The 16052-nt window shown below is 48.2% G+C and overlaps 1 protein-coding gene across 7 annotated transcripts in view; it reads left to right on the top strand.

The window, feature by feature from the left end:
• The window catches only part of NFATC2 (nuclear factor of activated T cells 2), a 104585-nt gene that overhangs the window by 15014 nt on the left and 73519 nt on the right, over positions 1-16052 (top strand). For 3 of the 7 annotated variants that reach the window (XM_080404233.1, XM_080404230.1, XM_080404232.1), the window contains exons 2-3: positions 4613-5639; positions 7006-7174. In XM_080404233.1, coding sequence (XP_080260359.1) covers positions 4613-5639; positions 7006-7174 — 1196 coding nt within the window. The remainder of the gene's footprint in view (positions 1-4612; positions 5640-7005; positions 7175-16052) is intronic. The other 4 variants (XM_080404235.1, XM_080404236.1, XM_080404234.1 and 1 more) reach the window with 2 other exon arrangements.

The following is a 16052-nucleotide window of genomic DNA, read 5'->3' as shown; positions in this document are numbered from 1 at the left end:
ATTTGGCTGACTGCATGGCTTTGAAGTTACTGCCTTGTTGAAGGGTGGGCCCGTGCAGAGCTCTGTGTGCGCACACTGGCGCGCGTCCCGTCCGGCTTGGGAACGCTCTGGAGCCCAGCAGGACCTGGTGTGGGTTTTCCTTTCTGCCGTTCAGAGGTGTGTGAAAAGGAGTTTTTTTAATGCAAGGGTGAAGTCCTTTGAAACTTAAATCCCTTGATCTTTTTCACCTGTGTTTTAACTCTCCTGGCTCCTCGGTACTAAGGGCAGTCCTGGGGGCACCCGCCCGGGGAGGCTGGCCAGCACCAGATGGCTACTGGGGCCACCTGCAGCCCCCTCAGCCTGGCAGCAGGGCTGCTTTGCTGGCTGCAGGACGGTGGCTTGCAGAGCCCTGCTGTCACATTCCCTGTGGTGGGAGGAGAGGAGATGTTCTTGTGAACTAGTGACTGGGTAAAGGCGATGGGGGAAAGGGGGGAATGAGAGCTGGCAGCTTGGGGGGGGGTGTCCTAGGGGGCTCAAGGGTAGGAGTCCCTACTCGGGGGACTTGGGTGATGCAGGGGAATAGGCTGTTTGCCGACGGTAAAGCTGATGAAGAACGTGAGAAGGTGCTAGTGTTGTCTGGGGGTGAAGCTCGCTTTCTTTTAACCCCCTGTCAAACGAGAAGGGTCTTTGGTGCTGAATCAGGGATGATCCAGCAGTGAAACCTCAGGCTGGGAAATGCTGGAGCGAAGGGGGGTGGGGAAGCTCTGTAGCTGCCCATGCAGAGGGGTGTCGGAGGAGCTGTGCTGAAGCTGTTGAGCTGAAGCTGTGCTGCTCGCTGAGATGTCCATCAGCAAAGCGGTGGAGAGGGCAGGCCTTTGCAGGCGTATTCAGGCTGCGTTCTGGGATGCAATGGAATGGATGAGCCCTTCAAGGTGGCACAACCGTGGCTGCAAAGCTACACCTCTGGGACTTCTACACAAAGGTTTCACAGCTGCTTCAGTTCTTGGAAAACACTTTTGCTAGGCTGATCTGTCACATAATTGTTTTCTTGTAAGGGGGTGCAATGGGCTCTCACCTCCTTGGGGAGCCCAGCTGGTGGGCAGCTGAGCTGCTCCCTGCCATCCCCAGTGTGGCGGAGGGCAGCAGTGTGAGGTTTGCTGTCCTCAGCTCCTGCTGCCCTAACCAAGCTCACCTTGGCAGCTCAGGGAGAAGCGTGGGTATCGCTGGGGCCATCTGCCCGGAGCCGTTCCTGTGCCCTGGGCTGCTCCACGTTCCCACTGTATCTGCAAATGCAGAGAGAAAGGAGCCAGGCTGCCGGGGAGCACCCTCTTCCCGTCCCACCCCCTCTCAAAGGCAGGAGCTTGACATTGTTTACAAAACCAAACTCCCGTGGTGCTCGCCTGGGGAAGCTGGGAAGTTGGCTCTGGTCTGCCCCTTCCTCAAGCGGATTCCAAACCCTGCCTTAGCCAAGTTGGCCAGGAGCAGGCCAGCCTGTCCCCTCTACTGAAGTGAAAAGCAGAATTTCTCCTGATTTCGATGGAAGAGCCATTTATTTCTGGAGAGCAGCACTTGCTGCTTCACCCAGCTGCCCCTTTTCCCTCCCCTTGGTCAGAGCCTGGCATTGTAGCATCACCAGCTTTTCCATGGGGACAGGCCCTGACGTCACAGGCGTGAGCAATAGCACACGGGACAGTGATTTCATTGTACCTCTGGAGTTATGCAGGGCTGGGATTTGGTCAGGAGATCTCCCCAAACCCCCCAAGCCCCGGGTCCTGACGAAGCCGTGCCGATGAGTCAGGGCTGGCAGCCTCTCCCCTGCCCGAGACGCAGCCTCAGCCTCTGGGCATCCCTGCCTGGCGTGATTCCCTGGGAACTCTTCAAACAAGCCGAGGTTTTCTTGTCTGCAGTCTTGCCCACACTCCTGTGCTGCTGCCTCCTTTATTGATAATTTGCCATGGTGGGGGGAAACTAAATATTTTTGCTCTACGGCAGGCTGTGGGTGTTGTCTGCTTGGCAAAGGGTGCCCGCCTGGCTGCTGTGAGCAAACCGGGTTTGCAGGACCCACAAAGCACCGCAGAGGAGAGTCTGCGAGAGCGCTGTACAAAGGCAGGGCACGTCGCAGCTTGTTGTTGTGCGTAAATGTTGTTATTAATATCTGGAACGTGGATCCTCCTGGAGGGTGGATGCCAAGGATGAAAGTGCTCATTCAAACACAGTATTTCAGGGAAAAGCAAAGAAAATTTAGGTTATCTAATGCCCAGGTTTTAATGGGCAGAAAGTGGTGGTGGTGGCGGTGTGTTTGTTATTCAGAAGCATTTAGAGATTACACGTGCACGTATAAATACGTTTGCTTTTCCCATGCCCCTTAACACAAACCTGCGCACACTAGCTTTGCTGCTCAATGTGTTGGGAGGAGTTTTAATTCTTTACCTGTTGGCTGTGTATCTGGCACAGACAGTGTGGTTGAACGTGTTACGGTGGGGGCAACTTTTACTGTAGGTGTGTTGGGTGGGGAGCTGAAATGGTCACCTGTTCCTTGATGCGAAGCTGTTCAGCCTGGGGAGCTTTTCTGCGATTGCCCATCGCTGTACGGATCCTGCCTCAAATCCTGGCGTGGCACCTCGCTCTGCTTGCTGCTGATTTTGCTGATTTTACTCCCTTGCATCAGCTTAAATCTGAGTGATTCTTCTGAAAGCGGTGGGAGTGCTGTTTTGTGTGACTGTGGAGGGGTGTGTTGCTCTATTGAGCCCGAAGGAGTGATGAGTTTTATGCAAAGTGAATCGTAGCATCGATATCTAGGCTTGATGCGTCAGAGTTTGAGTGATGTGAATGACACACTATTACTGTGACTGCCAAAGCTCTGATATCTGAGATCAACAGCTAAAAATATGTTCGGCTCAAAAGTCGGTTACTCGTTGCTGTTTTCCCATCCCCAAAACAGCTGTGTGCTGGGATTAAAAGCCAGAGGGAACCTTAAGAAATCTGCAAGCTGGACTCTCCCCATCATCTCCCATCCCGTCCAATAGACAGACATTCTGTGTGTTGGTTTGTTTGGTTGGCCATCGGGGGTTTCCCACTAAACATGAAGGCTCAGCAGTTCCTGCTGCATTTCTTCTTTTTGTGTTTTCCTCAGGTTGTGCAAAACGTTGAGCACAAGCAGTAGCAGTAAAAAAATCAGTGGATGATTTTTCTTTCACACTAAGAAGCATTCAAAACTGAAAATGAACAGAAACACCCTGAAATTAAATCACAATCTCTCTGTGTGTCAAAGTTTCACTGCAAACTTTCACTGCTTTTGCAGAAAGCACAGTCACCTCCTGCCTGGCTTTATGTACAATACTATTTGCTCATGGGAAATGCTGCTTCATGTAGTGTAGGAGTTAGAGAAGATGCTGGAACTGTTATTGAAATAGTCTGCGACACACACTGATGTGTGCCCAGGGGTGAGCAGATAGTGTGAGTTAATCTCAGTCTGTGGAGCTTTTTCAGGTATTTCCTGCTGGATATATTAAAATCTTTAAAAACATATTAAAAAATCCTGATAGTACTTTGCATGCTTTTGTGTAATGACTAGTGTTACTCAGCTCCCAGGCTGGGGAAGCTGCAGGAGCTGATGTACACAGAGGGGTCTGTCCCAGGGATACCTGGCATGACTCTGCTCTCTCAGGTGCTGCTGACATCAGACATCTGGTGGGGTGAGATCAGAGCTGGGATCAGTGATGCTGGTGGGAATTCTGTGCTGCCTAGAAGCCTCCCTACACTCTTCAGTCCTGGGGATAGTTTGCAAGATTGAAAATCTCTGAAAATTTTTGCACCAGGAGAGAGGGTTGCACTGAGCACTTGGCTGTTATTGTGTATTTCATAGTCCCTCTCTGGCTAAAACATTCCTTGAGCTGAAATTGGAAAGTTGATTGCCTGTAGCCGTGGGGCTGGATCCTGTCTGCCCACCCCCCAAATATCTGTGCATGTGTTTTCTGATCATCTGGTGCTTTCTCGTGTGAAACCTGTCACCAAAACTTTTTGACATGATATGGAGCCAAACAAATCATCACACAGAACTGACTTTTAAATTAAAAAGCTTGAACTCAGCTTTGATTTCATGAAGCCTCTTCTGGCTGGGCTTTGCTGCGTAAGAAAGCTTCACCAGAAGCTGTGCCGCAAGCTTTTGGTTTTACACAGACTGATTTGGAAGTGGTTTTGTGACATGATGGTCTCAGTCCAGCTCCTAGTCGACCAAAGCTGACCAAAGTCAGCACACCCCAGTTGGTGCTAAGGGGTGTATTTGGCAGAAAGGGTTGGAAGGCCAGCCTTGGAATGGATGGAGAGGCTGCTGCCAGTCCTCCCAGGTGATCCCGCTAGCTCAGGGCTCAGGTAGCGGGAGCCCGGCCGGGCAGCGTGGAGGTGTTTGCAGCGCTTCTGTCCATGCTTCATCTGCTCTGAGCACTTGAGCTTCCCTGGCTGTTAATCTAGTACTTTTCACCAGCATTAATTGCAGTTAAAAAGAATTAAACAAATATTTACCTAATATCAGATCACAACCAGTTTATAAATATGCATATTTTTTTTCTTAATCCATGATTGCTCAGCTTCTGTAATAATATTTATAGTCTTAAAGAGACCCTTCTTTTTCCAGAAGAACCGACTCCACATAAAACCAACAGCCCACCCTCTGGAGTTACATACGCTCATGATGTCTTGGACTGTGGCCTCAAGCCATGCCCCCTGCCTTTTTCTAGCCTTTCTGCAGATCCCATGGGCAGATATGGACAGCCAGATAGCATAGGGACAACACCTACACACCCTGCCAACGCTGCAGGGGCCTCTGCTCCGAGCCCTAGGATTGAAATTACTCCATATCATGAACTGATTCATTCAGGGGGTCCCTTCCGCAGCAGAGACACAGATGTTCTTTTGGTAGAACATCAGTCAAACTCAGCTACCACTAGCCCAAGGGTTACCCTGCCTGTCCCTGGCTTTGAGGGCTACAGAGAACCACTGTGTTTGAGCCCAGCTAGTAGCGGCTCCTCTGCAAGTTTCATTTCAGAGACAAATGTATCTCCTTGCACATCACCATGTGTTTCACCAAATAATGGTCCTAGTGATGACCTTTGTCCACAGTTTCAAAACATCCATACTCATTATTCTCCTAGAACCTCTCCAATAATGTCACCACGAACAAGCATCACGGAGGAAACCTGCTTGGGACGACATTCACCATCACCCTGTCCCAACTCAAGGTCTTCATCACCAGGTGCAAAACGGAGGTACTCTTGCACTGAGCTCTACAGTACTCAGCTGCCTTCCACTTCTCCACGACAGTCAAGGACCCCCTCTCCACAATCCTCTCCTCGCGTCCCCTTGAGAGAAGACAACTCTTCAGTTACTTACACGCAGTTGCCCAGCGCTCCTCTTTCCATGGATGCTATGAACAGCCTTCCTACAGATCCTTCCTGTGGTGTTCCCACGAAAATTTGGAAAACCAGCCCTGATCCTTCATCAATGCCTTCCCACAAAAACAGCATTCCATGTCACGTCTTTCAGACTGTTGACTTCCATGGGCCTTGCGAGCAGGAGGACAGGAGAAACTCAGCCCCAGAGTCAATTTTGTTGGTACCTCCATCCTGGACAAAGCAACTGGTGCCTGCAATACCTATCTGCAGGTATGTAATGCTTCTTGCGGTCGTGTGTTTTCTCATGGCATGATGTCCTCTGTCGTGCATGGTGATCCTTAGGGAACGTTTCCTTGGGCAGGTCCTTCTGCAGACCAGAGCTAAGTGCTCAGGGACAGCACTGGTTAATGGGAGCCCACTCTATTGTGAGTCTGAGAGATGGCATCTGGGTTTGAAAGAAACATTATCAAAGTGGTTCATTGGTAGCACAGCATGTGACAAATTCAAATTTCTGTATTAGTTGTCTAAAAAGCAGATTGCAGGCAGCCTTTGACAAAGGCTAAGTACTCTTACTTCGTCCCGCTGCTTTTAAAGAAAATTGATTGCTTTTCTAAATTCAGAGGACGTCTGGCTTACAAATTTCCATCAAGCATGAAAATACTTTAAATATTTCCTGATTCAAAATAGAGCATGCTGCTCCAAGTCAGACTGAGCATTCAGTCAACTCCAATTGACTTACTGTTGGCTGTTAATTTGTTAATTGTCATTTAACCCCAATCTCTGTCGTTGGTGTGACCCTCATCAACTCCCCCCATTGTCTGGCAGGGGCGACACGCAGGTCTGGACCCCGGGCGGTGCGTGGCTGCCAGAGTGGGGGCTGCCAAGTGTGGGACTCCACTTGCCGTCACTGCTGGCAGCCTGGCAGCCCTGCCATCCCGCTTGGCGGCAAGGTTGTCCCCATGCTGACGTTATCCCGCGCTGCTCCCGACCTGCTAAATGCAAATTGCGAGTGAAAGAACGCGGGCTGTGACTTGGCTTATTAGATCGGTCCTGGCAGCACTTTGTACTAACAAAATAATAGTTGTTCAAAATCCAGTGCAAGCTCTAGTTGTACGTTTCAATGTATTAATCTCATGTTATAAACCCTTGTGTGTTTTGGTAACAGGAATACTAGTATCAGGTAAGGATATTTAGCATTTTATTCGTGTGCATTTTAATATTTATGGAAATAATAAGCATTGTTCATTTACACAACTGGTAAGTAATGGTGAAAGGAGTTCATATTCCACAGTGTATGTTCTGTGATCAAAGTTTAAGATACACAGCAAAAGCTAGATACAAGAGGGGGCTCTTTGAAAAAATGTAACTGCTACAGATATTTCTGTTTAAGAAAGAGAAATATTCCATTTTATTCTCTCCTACAAGGAGATGGGCCCATCTCCCGAATTTTGGGGGAGTTTGTAACCAAATATGAGCAGGAGAGCATGTTCTTGTTGAAAATAGATAGCTCTCACTGAAACTAAATATTTCAGCGAGAGCAGCCCCGGTGGGGTGCTTGGGGGAAGAACGCATCAGGGCGTTGATAGATCAAGTGCTCAAGAGTTTCAGCTGGTGTGTGTGGTCTCTCTCTGTCCAGTTTGCCGGTCCAGTCGCTCCCGCCCCTCGAGTGGCCGCTCTCCAGCCAGTCCGGCTCCTACGAGCTGCGGATCGAGGTGCAGCCGAAGCCCCACCACCGGGCACACTACGAGACAGAGGGGAGCCGGGGGGCCGTCAAGGCGCCGACCGGAGGCCACCCAGTCGTCCAGGTAAGGGACTGGAGAACGAGTCCGTAGGGGAAAGGTGGGGGGTGAGTTCATTTCTGAAGGTCTTGCTGGGGGCTGACCCTGAAAGAGGAGGACCATGTGAACCTGGGTGTGCTTGTAGGTGTGTGTCAAGTGCCCGAAGTTGATCTGCGGTGAAGTCCTAAATGTTTGGAAGGTTGGTTTGGATTAGCTTGTGAAAGCTCAGAAACTTAGGCAAAACATTTGCCACCTTTCCTGGGCTCTGTGCTAAACCTCCTGCCATCCAACTCTGCCACGAGGTGCCCCGCTGTCCTGAATTCCAGCTGAGCCCGTTTTATCTTGGCAATAGACTCTTCTGTGTAAACTAGGGCGTTTTGTGAGGTTCAGAATGTGCAAGCGTCAAGCCTGGCTCTCAGTGTAGCGCAGTGACCTACCAAAGGCAGATTTCAAATAACTTGCAGACGGCATTCGGTCCGCAGCCCCGCGTCCTGCGGGCAGTGAGCGAAGGGTCGGAGCTGTGCTCCCCACGCTCCGCAGAGCAAGACCATGCGGCAGAGTTGCTGCCCGTGTTTCTGGCTGTGTCTAACCTCTGCTCCTCTCCGGTTCGTACAGCCAAACTGTATATTCTCTTGAAGAAAGGCAAAGCAGCCTTCATTCACCTTGCTTGGAGTTGGATTGGGAAGGTAGGGATTTTAAACTGGGGTTTCCCCAGAGTTCACAGCTGCCTTTTGCTAGAAATGTCTGTCATGCCTTTGCTTTTCCCTTAGCAATTTTACTTTTTTTTTTTTTTTTCCTTACCCCGTCCTCTGGTTACATGGTAGAACTTCTAATTTTAAGCCCATTTAAATTTAGGTCAGAGAATTTCACCCGTGTGTAATTCGAACACTCAGTACATCCATTTCAACCTAGTGCCTGGTTTATGTGTAACTTGCTGATGCCATGTCGCACCTCATGCTGTTCTGCTTGTCATCTGTGGGAACGCTGCTGCCTTTTTGTCCTGGGTATACACCACCAAGACGAAACCTGTACTAGCTGTAGTAGCCATGTGATAAGGAGACAGCAGGGCAAGATAATTGCATAGCATTGGGGATGCTTTCAAGAAAATGTTTGGTGTCTATGAAGCTGTAAATATATAGAGAAAAGGGGCGAACGAGTTTAGGCAGGAGCTCCCTCGTGATTTGGGCTGATGTCACTACAGATTATATCTCTTTTGAGATATCATTTTTATTGCCCTAAAGAGTCCAGTTCTGGTCCTAGTTATGCTTGTGAGACTGGTTTCACCCTGCTGAAACCAGTGAACAAAATCCAAGCTGACAGTGATGGAGGTAACAAAATCTGGCCCTTTGCTGACCTGAGGGGTGGATGAGTTGAACCCTTACTCTGTCGTGGAGGGTGAAGGGCTTTTCCTCTTCACCTCCCGAAGGGTAACGTGAACCAGCGGCTGAGTAGCTGCACTGTAGCCCTGTGGGGCCGCATCAGTCCTTCCGCTCCTTTCCTTCCCTGTCCCAGGCAGTGCCGTTTGGTCAGGGTTGCAAGGCGACGGGGCGATGCTGCTGGTAATGACGTATGGCGACTATATGGGTCAGCCAGCGCTAAGCAAGACTGGGGTGCATCCTACAGATAGTCCTGTCACAGGACTTGCTCTGGCAAGTGTAAACCAGGGAAATGTTGACGTTTATGCTTAATTTTAAGCATGTGATCAATACTAATTTCACTGAGTTGATTTGTGCTTAACTTCAAACATATGTTAGATATTCCCCTGCAGGCTCGCTCTCTTTTAAAACCAAACCATAAATTGTTAAATCAATGAATCTGTTTACTTTGGTTGAGCTGGGCTTACATGTATGGACTGGATATTTGAGTAAAGGGGGCAGGATAATAATAAAGAGCAATCACGTTTGACATACCTTAATATATGCAATCTTTTTAGTTTATGAATCCGACAAACTTATAGCCTGCTGTGGTGCGTTTGAAGGTACGTGGATGTATGGACTATACGGGCAATCAGCACTTGTTCTTGTCTTGGTTTGCTTACAAATATAATATCATTTACCTTCCCGAGATATTCCTATCAACCGGATGTTTATTGCAATGAAGGAGTTTCTTGTGACATGGGGAAATATAAGTGTTTTGTTTCCTTCCTGTAATCAATACCAATCAAAGAGGGATTTATATTCTCTGTTGGAGACAGGAACTGGTATTCCTGGTTTTATCATAATTTGCCATCAAGCTTAAGGATCTTAAACTATAAATTCAAAGATCCACACTAGTTTCCCGAGCAGATGTGCCTCTGCACAGCTGTGCCTGCATCTGGGGAAAATATGGACAGTTTCCTTATGAAGGTTTATTGTAAACCTGGAAGTATTTGTTGGATTTGTGTTCACTTTAACATAACAAGGTTCATATGGGTGCCGAGCAATGAAGTAGTTGCACCTGTATGGTTTATGACATCTGAAATTTGGGAAGGATAGTAAAATCCAAAGCTTTCATGTCATAAGTTATTTGGCTTTTAGGTCTCTTCTTTCCACCCTCCCCCTCCCTGCCTGTCCCTCCCGTTAGTGAATTTTAACTTTTGTGTTCTTGTCAGATGCAAACAGTACAGAAACAGGGAAAATGAAACAAGAGAGGTTTTTAAAAGGTAGGCACTGTTGAGGAAAGTTTGCATGAGTTAAAGGCAACTGGTTGCAAGGAAATTAAATTGTTTTCAACAGGTTCTATCTGTGTGCAGCCCCAGAGCAGGGACCGCAGGGTTGGCCCAGGGGTGACAGGGCTGGGGCTCTGCTGCAGGCGGCAGACCTGGTGCTGGGGACCCACAGCGCTTCTCAAATGAGAGATGAACACACCACCCTTGGGAATTTTCTGGAGTACTAGGACCTCTCCATAGCAACTTTCTTGAATCCAGTGCTGTTTCTTAGATATTTGGACTTAAATATTGAGAAGCCAATTGGGAATGGGAGAAGCCCCTCACAGCGGTGGAATTTATACTAAAGCTGAGTGTCCCATACATTTTATGACCACTTTTGATATACTGCTTTTCCACTATTTTAATTAGTTTTTCTAAAATACAATCTCTTAAAAAAATTAATTTAAGAAAAATTTCCCATTAAATTAACCCTCCATGTGACTAATTATGCAGCTGAACCTTCTGTTGGAAGAGAAGTTGGCTAGTTGTTGCAGCATGGTGTTGGCCTGCAGTATTTACTTTTTGAAAACTGGGCTTTGCATGCAAGTTTCTTCTTTTGAGTACTCTGAAGCTACAGACCAGCAGATCTCATATCCTCCAGGCCTTATCTTGTGGTTTATCTTTCTGATGCTGCTTCCTCTTCTTCACATGTCTAGCCTCTAGAGTTTGTGCACAAGTCTCTGCACCAGTTTTGCCCTCCAAAGTATGGGAGGGGAAGAGTCTGGTTAATCAGAACCTCTGGCTGGATGGGCCACATGGAAGAGGGCATTTACTTTGTTGGCCTGGAGGAAGAGGGGAGAAGCCATGCGTGCCATGTGACGTTCACACCATCTGACTTCGGAGACCTGCCGGAGTCACATGGAGAAGCACAGGCTCCCAGTTTAAGTGTTCCGAGTCACCCTTGAGAGGAAACTACAGCTTGCTGTTAACCATAGAGAAGCTCGGGCTGCTATTTTAGGGATGTAAGTTGAATGCCCGTGTGACTATCCCCTAGACGTTAAGTCTCTGAGAACACCAAGGAAATCCTGCGTAGCAAGGCCAAAGCTGGAGTTTGGATGCACCTACTGTCTTGCAGGTCCAGCCGGCCCCTGAGGCTGGAGAGGAGGGGCAGGCATGATTGATTTCCAGCTCTTTGTCACCACAGTTGAGGGACAACTGCTTATTTGTACCCAGCTGCTCCAGTCAGGGCTCTGGAAGAGACTGTCCATTGGGAAAGACAGTGACTGTGCCTGTGTAAAAAGTTATGGATGTGATTGGGATAGAGGTGGCAATCCAAAGGCAAACCTAGTTATGTCCTTGTTCACCCCACGGCAGCGCGCCCTGCCCAGGGGGGTAAAAATCTCCATTTTTACATGCTTATGGACAAGTACTGCTGTGAAGGACATGGATTTATTTGAATTCTGCTTGGGACAGGAGAGATAACTAGATGATTCCTTGAAGATGTCTGCCACCATTATTTTCAATAATCCTTCTAGGAGCTCCTACCCGTAAAGGAAAGTAAAATTTTTGGGTTGTTGGCATTGCTCACTGTCCTGTTGTCCAGGGGAAACAGGGCATGTGGTAGCACTCGGGGAACACTGGGTGCTGGCAAAGGTGTCTTTCACCTACAGCCTGCAGGAAAATGTGGTGATCAGAACGTCTCTGCCTCAGGGGGAGAGATATTTTAATTTCTTCAGCAAAGATTCTCATGTCTTTGAACTGTTTAAGGCAGTGATGAGAAGGAAAAACCTTTTCAGTAGCAAAGGCTGAGTCTGGATGAGCTTCACCCCGTGGTAAAGCAGAGTCTAGGGTACTTAAAAAGCCATAAAATAGTTATTTTGAAGATACTCCGTGGTTCTGGTTTTTTGTCCTACTGCTTTGCATGAAGCCAGATTTTTTTTTTTTTCAAGATGGAAATGATATTCCATCAGTGGTATTCCAGGGAGTTCTCTAAGCAGAACTCTTGTCCTTCCCGCAAGGGAAGCGGAAGGGAAAGGAAAAGCTTTTAGGGAAGATGGGCAGTTGATTTATGCAAATGATTGCCCAGCTATACTCTGGGTAGCTGATCTGTACTCGTTTCATTGGAAGCGGTTGCCTTTACATGTGTGGCAGCCCATGGGTATAAATGAGACAAACCCATTTCACATCATAATCTTCCCACATTCTGAAGTCCTCTGGGGTGTTTGGAGATGATCAGTGTGAGAGAGATGTGTGATCTGCTGCTGCATTCACCTCGTATAATTGAGAGAGGTGACACAGGGCATCGATTTCAGATGTGCCTCTGCTATGGACTGTAGAGAGGCTGAGGTATGCTATTTTGTTAAAAATCTGTTTATGAGAGCTTGTCTAAGTCTTGGGGTCAAAGAGTAAATATATACTTTTTTACTACTTTTTGGTTTTCTTATTATTTCTATTTTTTTCCCCCAAGAACCCGTGTGTTTTGGACTTACCTCGCTGTAAACAGTCCTTGAGGAAGCTGGTGTTTTACATAGCTATTCAGCACAGTAATTTGTAGTCATGTTCTCAGAGCGTTGTGCCTAACTGTCATTTTAAGGTGTTTTTTTAATTGCCATCTTAGGAAATCCTTCCCCCAATGTATTCATTCTCTAACTTGTCTTTACAAAAGGCTCAAATACTTCTGAATGAAAACCAGCGCATAAGCAATCAGTCACTCATTTGCATCTCTCGCTTTGTTTCTCTCACTTCCACCGCATTATTAACTCAGTTCTTCATCAACAAACCTGCTTTTTTCCACTGCTTGTGTCAGATAACTGAATCCATTCAGCACAACCCGAGGCTGCAGTGTTCGAAAGCAGCTGAGGATGCTGGTCACTCGCACCCCAGTTTTCCAAGGCGCCTTGCCCAGAGCGCATCCTGCATCGGTGGTCCCTGACTCAGGGTGGGGAAAAACTCACTCCTCAGCCAGGAGGTTTGCACTTTCCTGCAGCTGGAGGTTTCAGCCCAACACCGAGTGGTCTGAGCCTGTGTCTGGGGCGAGTGTTGTTCGGGACCCTTGCAGAGAGCAGTCCCTGTGGCTGGTGGGGCTGCTGCCTCCTGCCTTTAGGAAATGGCTCAGTTTGGGCACTTTCCTGGGCTGTGGGAGCCAGCAGGACCCTCCTTGGCCAGTGGGGCTGAGCCCACGCTCGCACAGGCTCCCACCCACCGTGCAGCGATGGGCGGCAGCTGTCTCTGCCTCTGCCAGAGCCGTGGTCCCCTGCAGACAGGAGGGCAACATCCCTGTGACCTGCCTCAGCTGCTGCCGAGTTCTGGGGTCCTTGTTTCATCAGGTGTGGTGGGTTAATCTGTGTAACAGGGCTGGGAGAGAGGAGGGAGTATTTCCTTCCAGTCAGAGCATCAGGGATGACTCCTTCCTTGTATCCTCCCTGCAGCAAGAAGGCAAGATACCACAAGTGGACTCAGACTTCAGTCCCTGCCTGCTGTTGCTATCCTAAAATCACATGGGAGTTGTATTTATTTAGCAAAAGCCCTGCCAATGCAGTGTCTTGGACATCGGTGAGGCCTTCAGTCTCTTCTGTTCTTGGCACACACGACATCAAAAGCTGTTGACATTCCCTCTAACAGAGTTCAGGAGCAGTAACCTCCAGCGTGGCAGTAATGGGCAAACTGGGCACAAGTCGGCTTTCCGCTGGCAGCAGTGAATGGGAAAAGGATATTCTCCCATGGGCTTCATTTCAGAAACAAAAGGGAGGAGGTAATTCTGCTATGAGCTAACATCCTACTGCCATAATTACATCTCCTTTACTGGCTTGATTGTAATGGTAAAAATTAAATACATTACCCCACTGTTTAACTGGGTACAACACCCAAATGTAGACCAGGTCTACCAAGCCCCAATGCTCAAGAGGAGGGCATGGGGCACACCCAACCCATCACACAACTGTGTGTACGAGTCTCCCCCTCGCTTCGTTTAAAGCAGGAAAGATGTATGGAGAGAGGCTCCTGTGCAGCACAGCTGACCCAACTTTCCCCTAGGTTTTAACTTCTAAAACTGTGGTGACTTCTACTGCCTATTTTTTTTTTTTTTTAAATTAAAAAGAAGCCGGAATGGTAGCATTGTTAATGGAGCATACAGGAGCTGCTTTACAATAACAAACGTATGTTCCACTTTCCTTTTATATTTGAATTTTGCTGTATGTGTTTTCTTGTGGTTTCTGAGTCAAGGGAGACATTGTTTTCTAGCCTATGCTTCCCGTGGGGCCCTGACTTTTAGCTGTATGTAGCTTCCAACATTCAATTAATTCCTTTGTGTATTAGTGAAACCAGAACCTTTGATGGAAACTCAAAACCAAATCACAGCTTGGTGCCGTGATTCACGCGCTGACAAGTAGGGCTGGGCTGGAGATGTGCTCCTGCTGAAACCCAAGCCCGCCTGCCCAGGAAGGTTTGCTGTTGAGGGCAATGCCAGAGGAGCAGAGTTTGTCCTTTTCTGCCCATCTTTCCAACTCCCCCTTCTTCAGCAAAGGGGAAGTCCGACGTCTGGGACGAACCCCTGCATGTTTGCACTTCTGTGGGCAGGCAGTGCTGGATGTGCACAGCAGAGCTGGCTTGCGCCGTGCAACGTCTTTGTAGCGTTCTCGTGGACTTAACTTCCCTTTTCTAGCAAGTGGGAGCGTCGCGCAGGCTCTCGGCAGCTTTTGGCTCCTGCAGGGGTTTCTGCTGCCAGCTCAAGAACGGCGTATGACAGATTGGCTGTGCGTTTCATGCCTCATTTACCTGCGGGACTACCGGGCTTGTTTGCACAACTGTGGCGATTGTAGGCGCCTCTTGAGCTTTGCACTGTTGGGTCATGGACATATTTACTGCCATTACGTGTGCTGTTGCAGGGCTAGATGTGCAATGCTGAAAACGCAGATTTTAGGTACATCTGGGAAATTCTTTTCAAAACTAGTATCCCATCAAATGTAAGGGTAGGGCAGTACCCCTCCCACTATACTGCTAACATGCTGATAGCACAGCTGCACCTTGAGATCTCTCTATCTGAAAGCTCAGTGAAGCCACTAAGGAAAGGAAATAGCCAGATAAATCAGAAGTAGTGTAGGAAGACATGGGTGAGCCTGAAATCTGCTTTTGTTTGGGTGCGAGACTGGATTGAAAAACAGGGAATATAAAATATGCTATCTAATAAACCAAGATTAGAGGAAGAGCTGACCTGTATGTTTTCTCTAATTAATGCAAGAAGAGAACTGTTGGATAACAGTGAGGATAATTAGCTACTGGGATAATTTAACCGAAGATGAGTTGCATTCCCTGTTGCCTAAAGTCTTTAAACTGGGTCTGCATCCCTCTGTGTGAAAGGGATGCTGTCACATAGAAGTTATGGCTGAGCGAGTGCAGCTCTCCCCTAAGTGAAGGACAGGCAGGATCGCTCCATGGCACGGTTAGGGTGCAGGGCAGATGATCAGAACTGTGTACCTGAGGGAGCCGTGGGATTTTTGCATGTGCCAACCTGCTTTGAGTTAAAAGTGAAGGAAAAGCTCTCACTGAAAATTTTTGAGCCCAATTCAGAATACATTGCTTTTGATGGAAAGTAGTTTTGGCAGGGGTGAGGGGAAGGAGAGTATACCAGCTGGTTTGAGGGTGATGCCTGTGCTGTGCAGAAGGCTGGGGTTATTCCTTGGATTAGAAATACACCTGGATTAGGCAGGTGCAGGGTTTAGGTTACCCTTTCGTGCATGCTCTCACTCCAGGACTGTGTATGGGGGAGTCAGTGCGCAGTAAACAAAAGTTCAGATTCTTGGCTGGTTGCCATGAATGTGGACACTTCCAGCGCAGCAGTAATGCCGACATAACTCATCCTGTTCATGGCACGCTTGAGTATGCGCAGAATTTCATGCGGAGTGGATAGTGTCCTGTAAACTCACATCTGAGCTCTGTTCATGGGCTTTACTGTCCAGCTATAAGCCTTCAGTTCCTCCCTTCCTCTCTCAAGACCAATGTCTATTGAACTGGAAGCGCCTTGCGCCAAGCGAGGACTCGCACCTGCATCTCCTGCATCCAAGGGGAGCATCGTGCTCGCCAGACTAATGGCTGTTTGGGGGAAAGGGACTGGACTCCTGCCTGCTGCTGCTCGGTGAAAATTTTCTAGGGTCTCTATTTCATTATGAAACAACTGTTGAAACCCTGATGCTTCCAGCAGACCTGAGTTATTCTCTCTCTGAGCATGCCTTGTGTTGTGGGTTTCAGCTTGAGAAAGAAATTGGGGAGGAGAGAGGTTCCTGG

Source organism: Falco punctatus, assembly GCF_963210335.1.
Source record: "Falco punctatus genome assembly, chromosome: 10".
Taxonomy (NCBI): domain Eukaryota; kingdom Metazoa; phylum Chordata; class Aves; order Falconiformes; family Falconidae; genus Falco; species Falco punctatus.
Note: the sequence above shows the minus strand (reverse complement) of the source record. Positions and strands in the feature narration are given on the sequence as shown.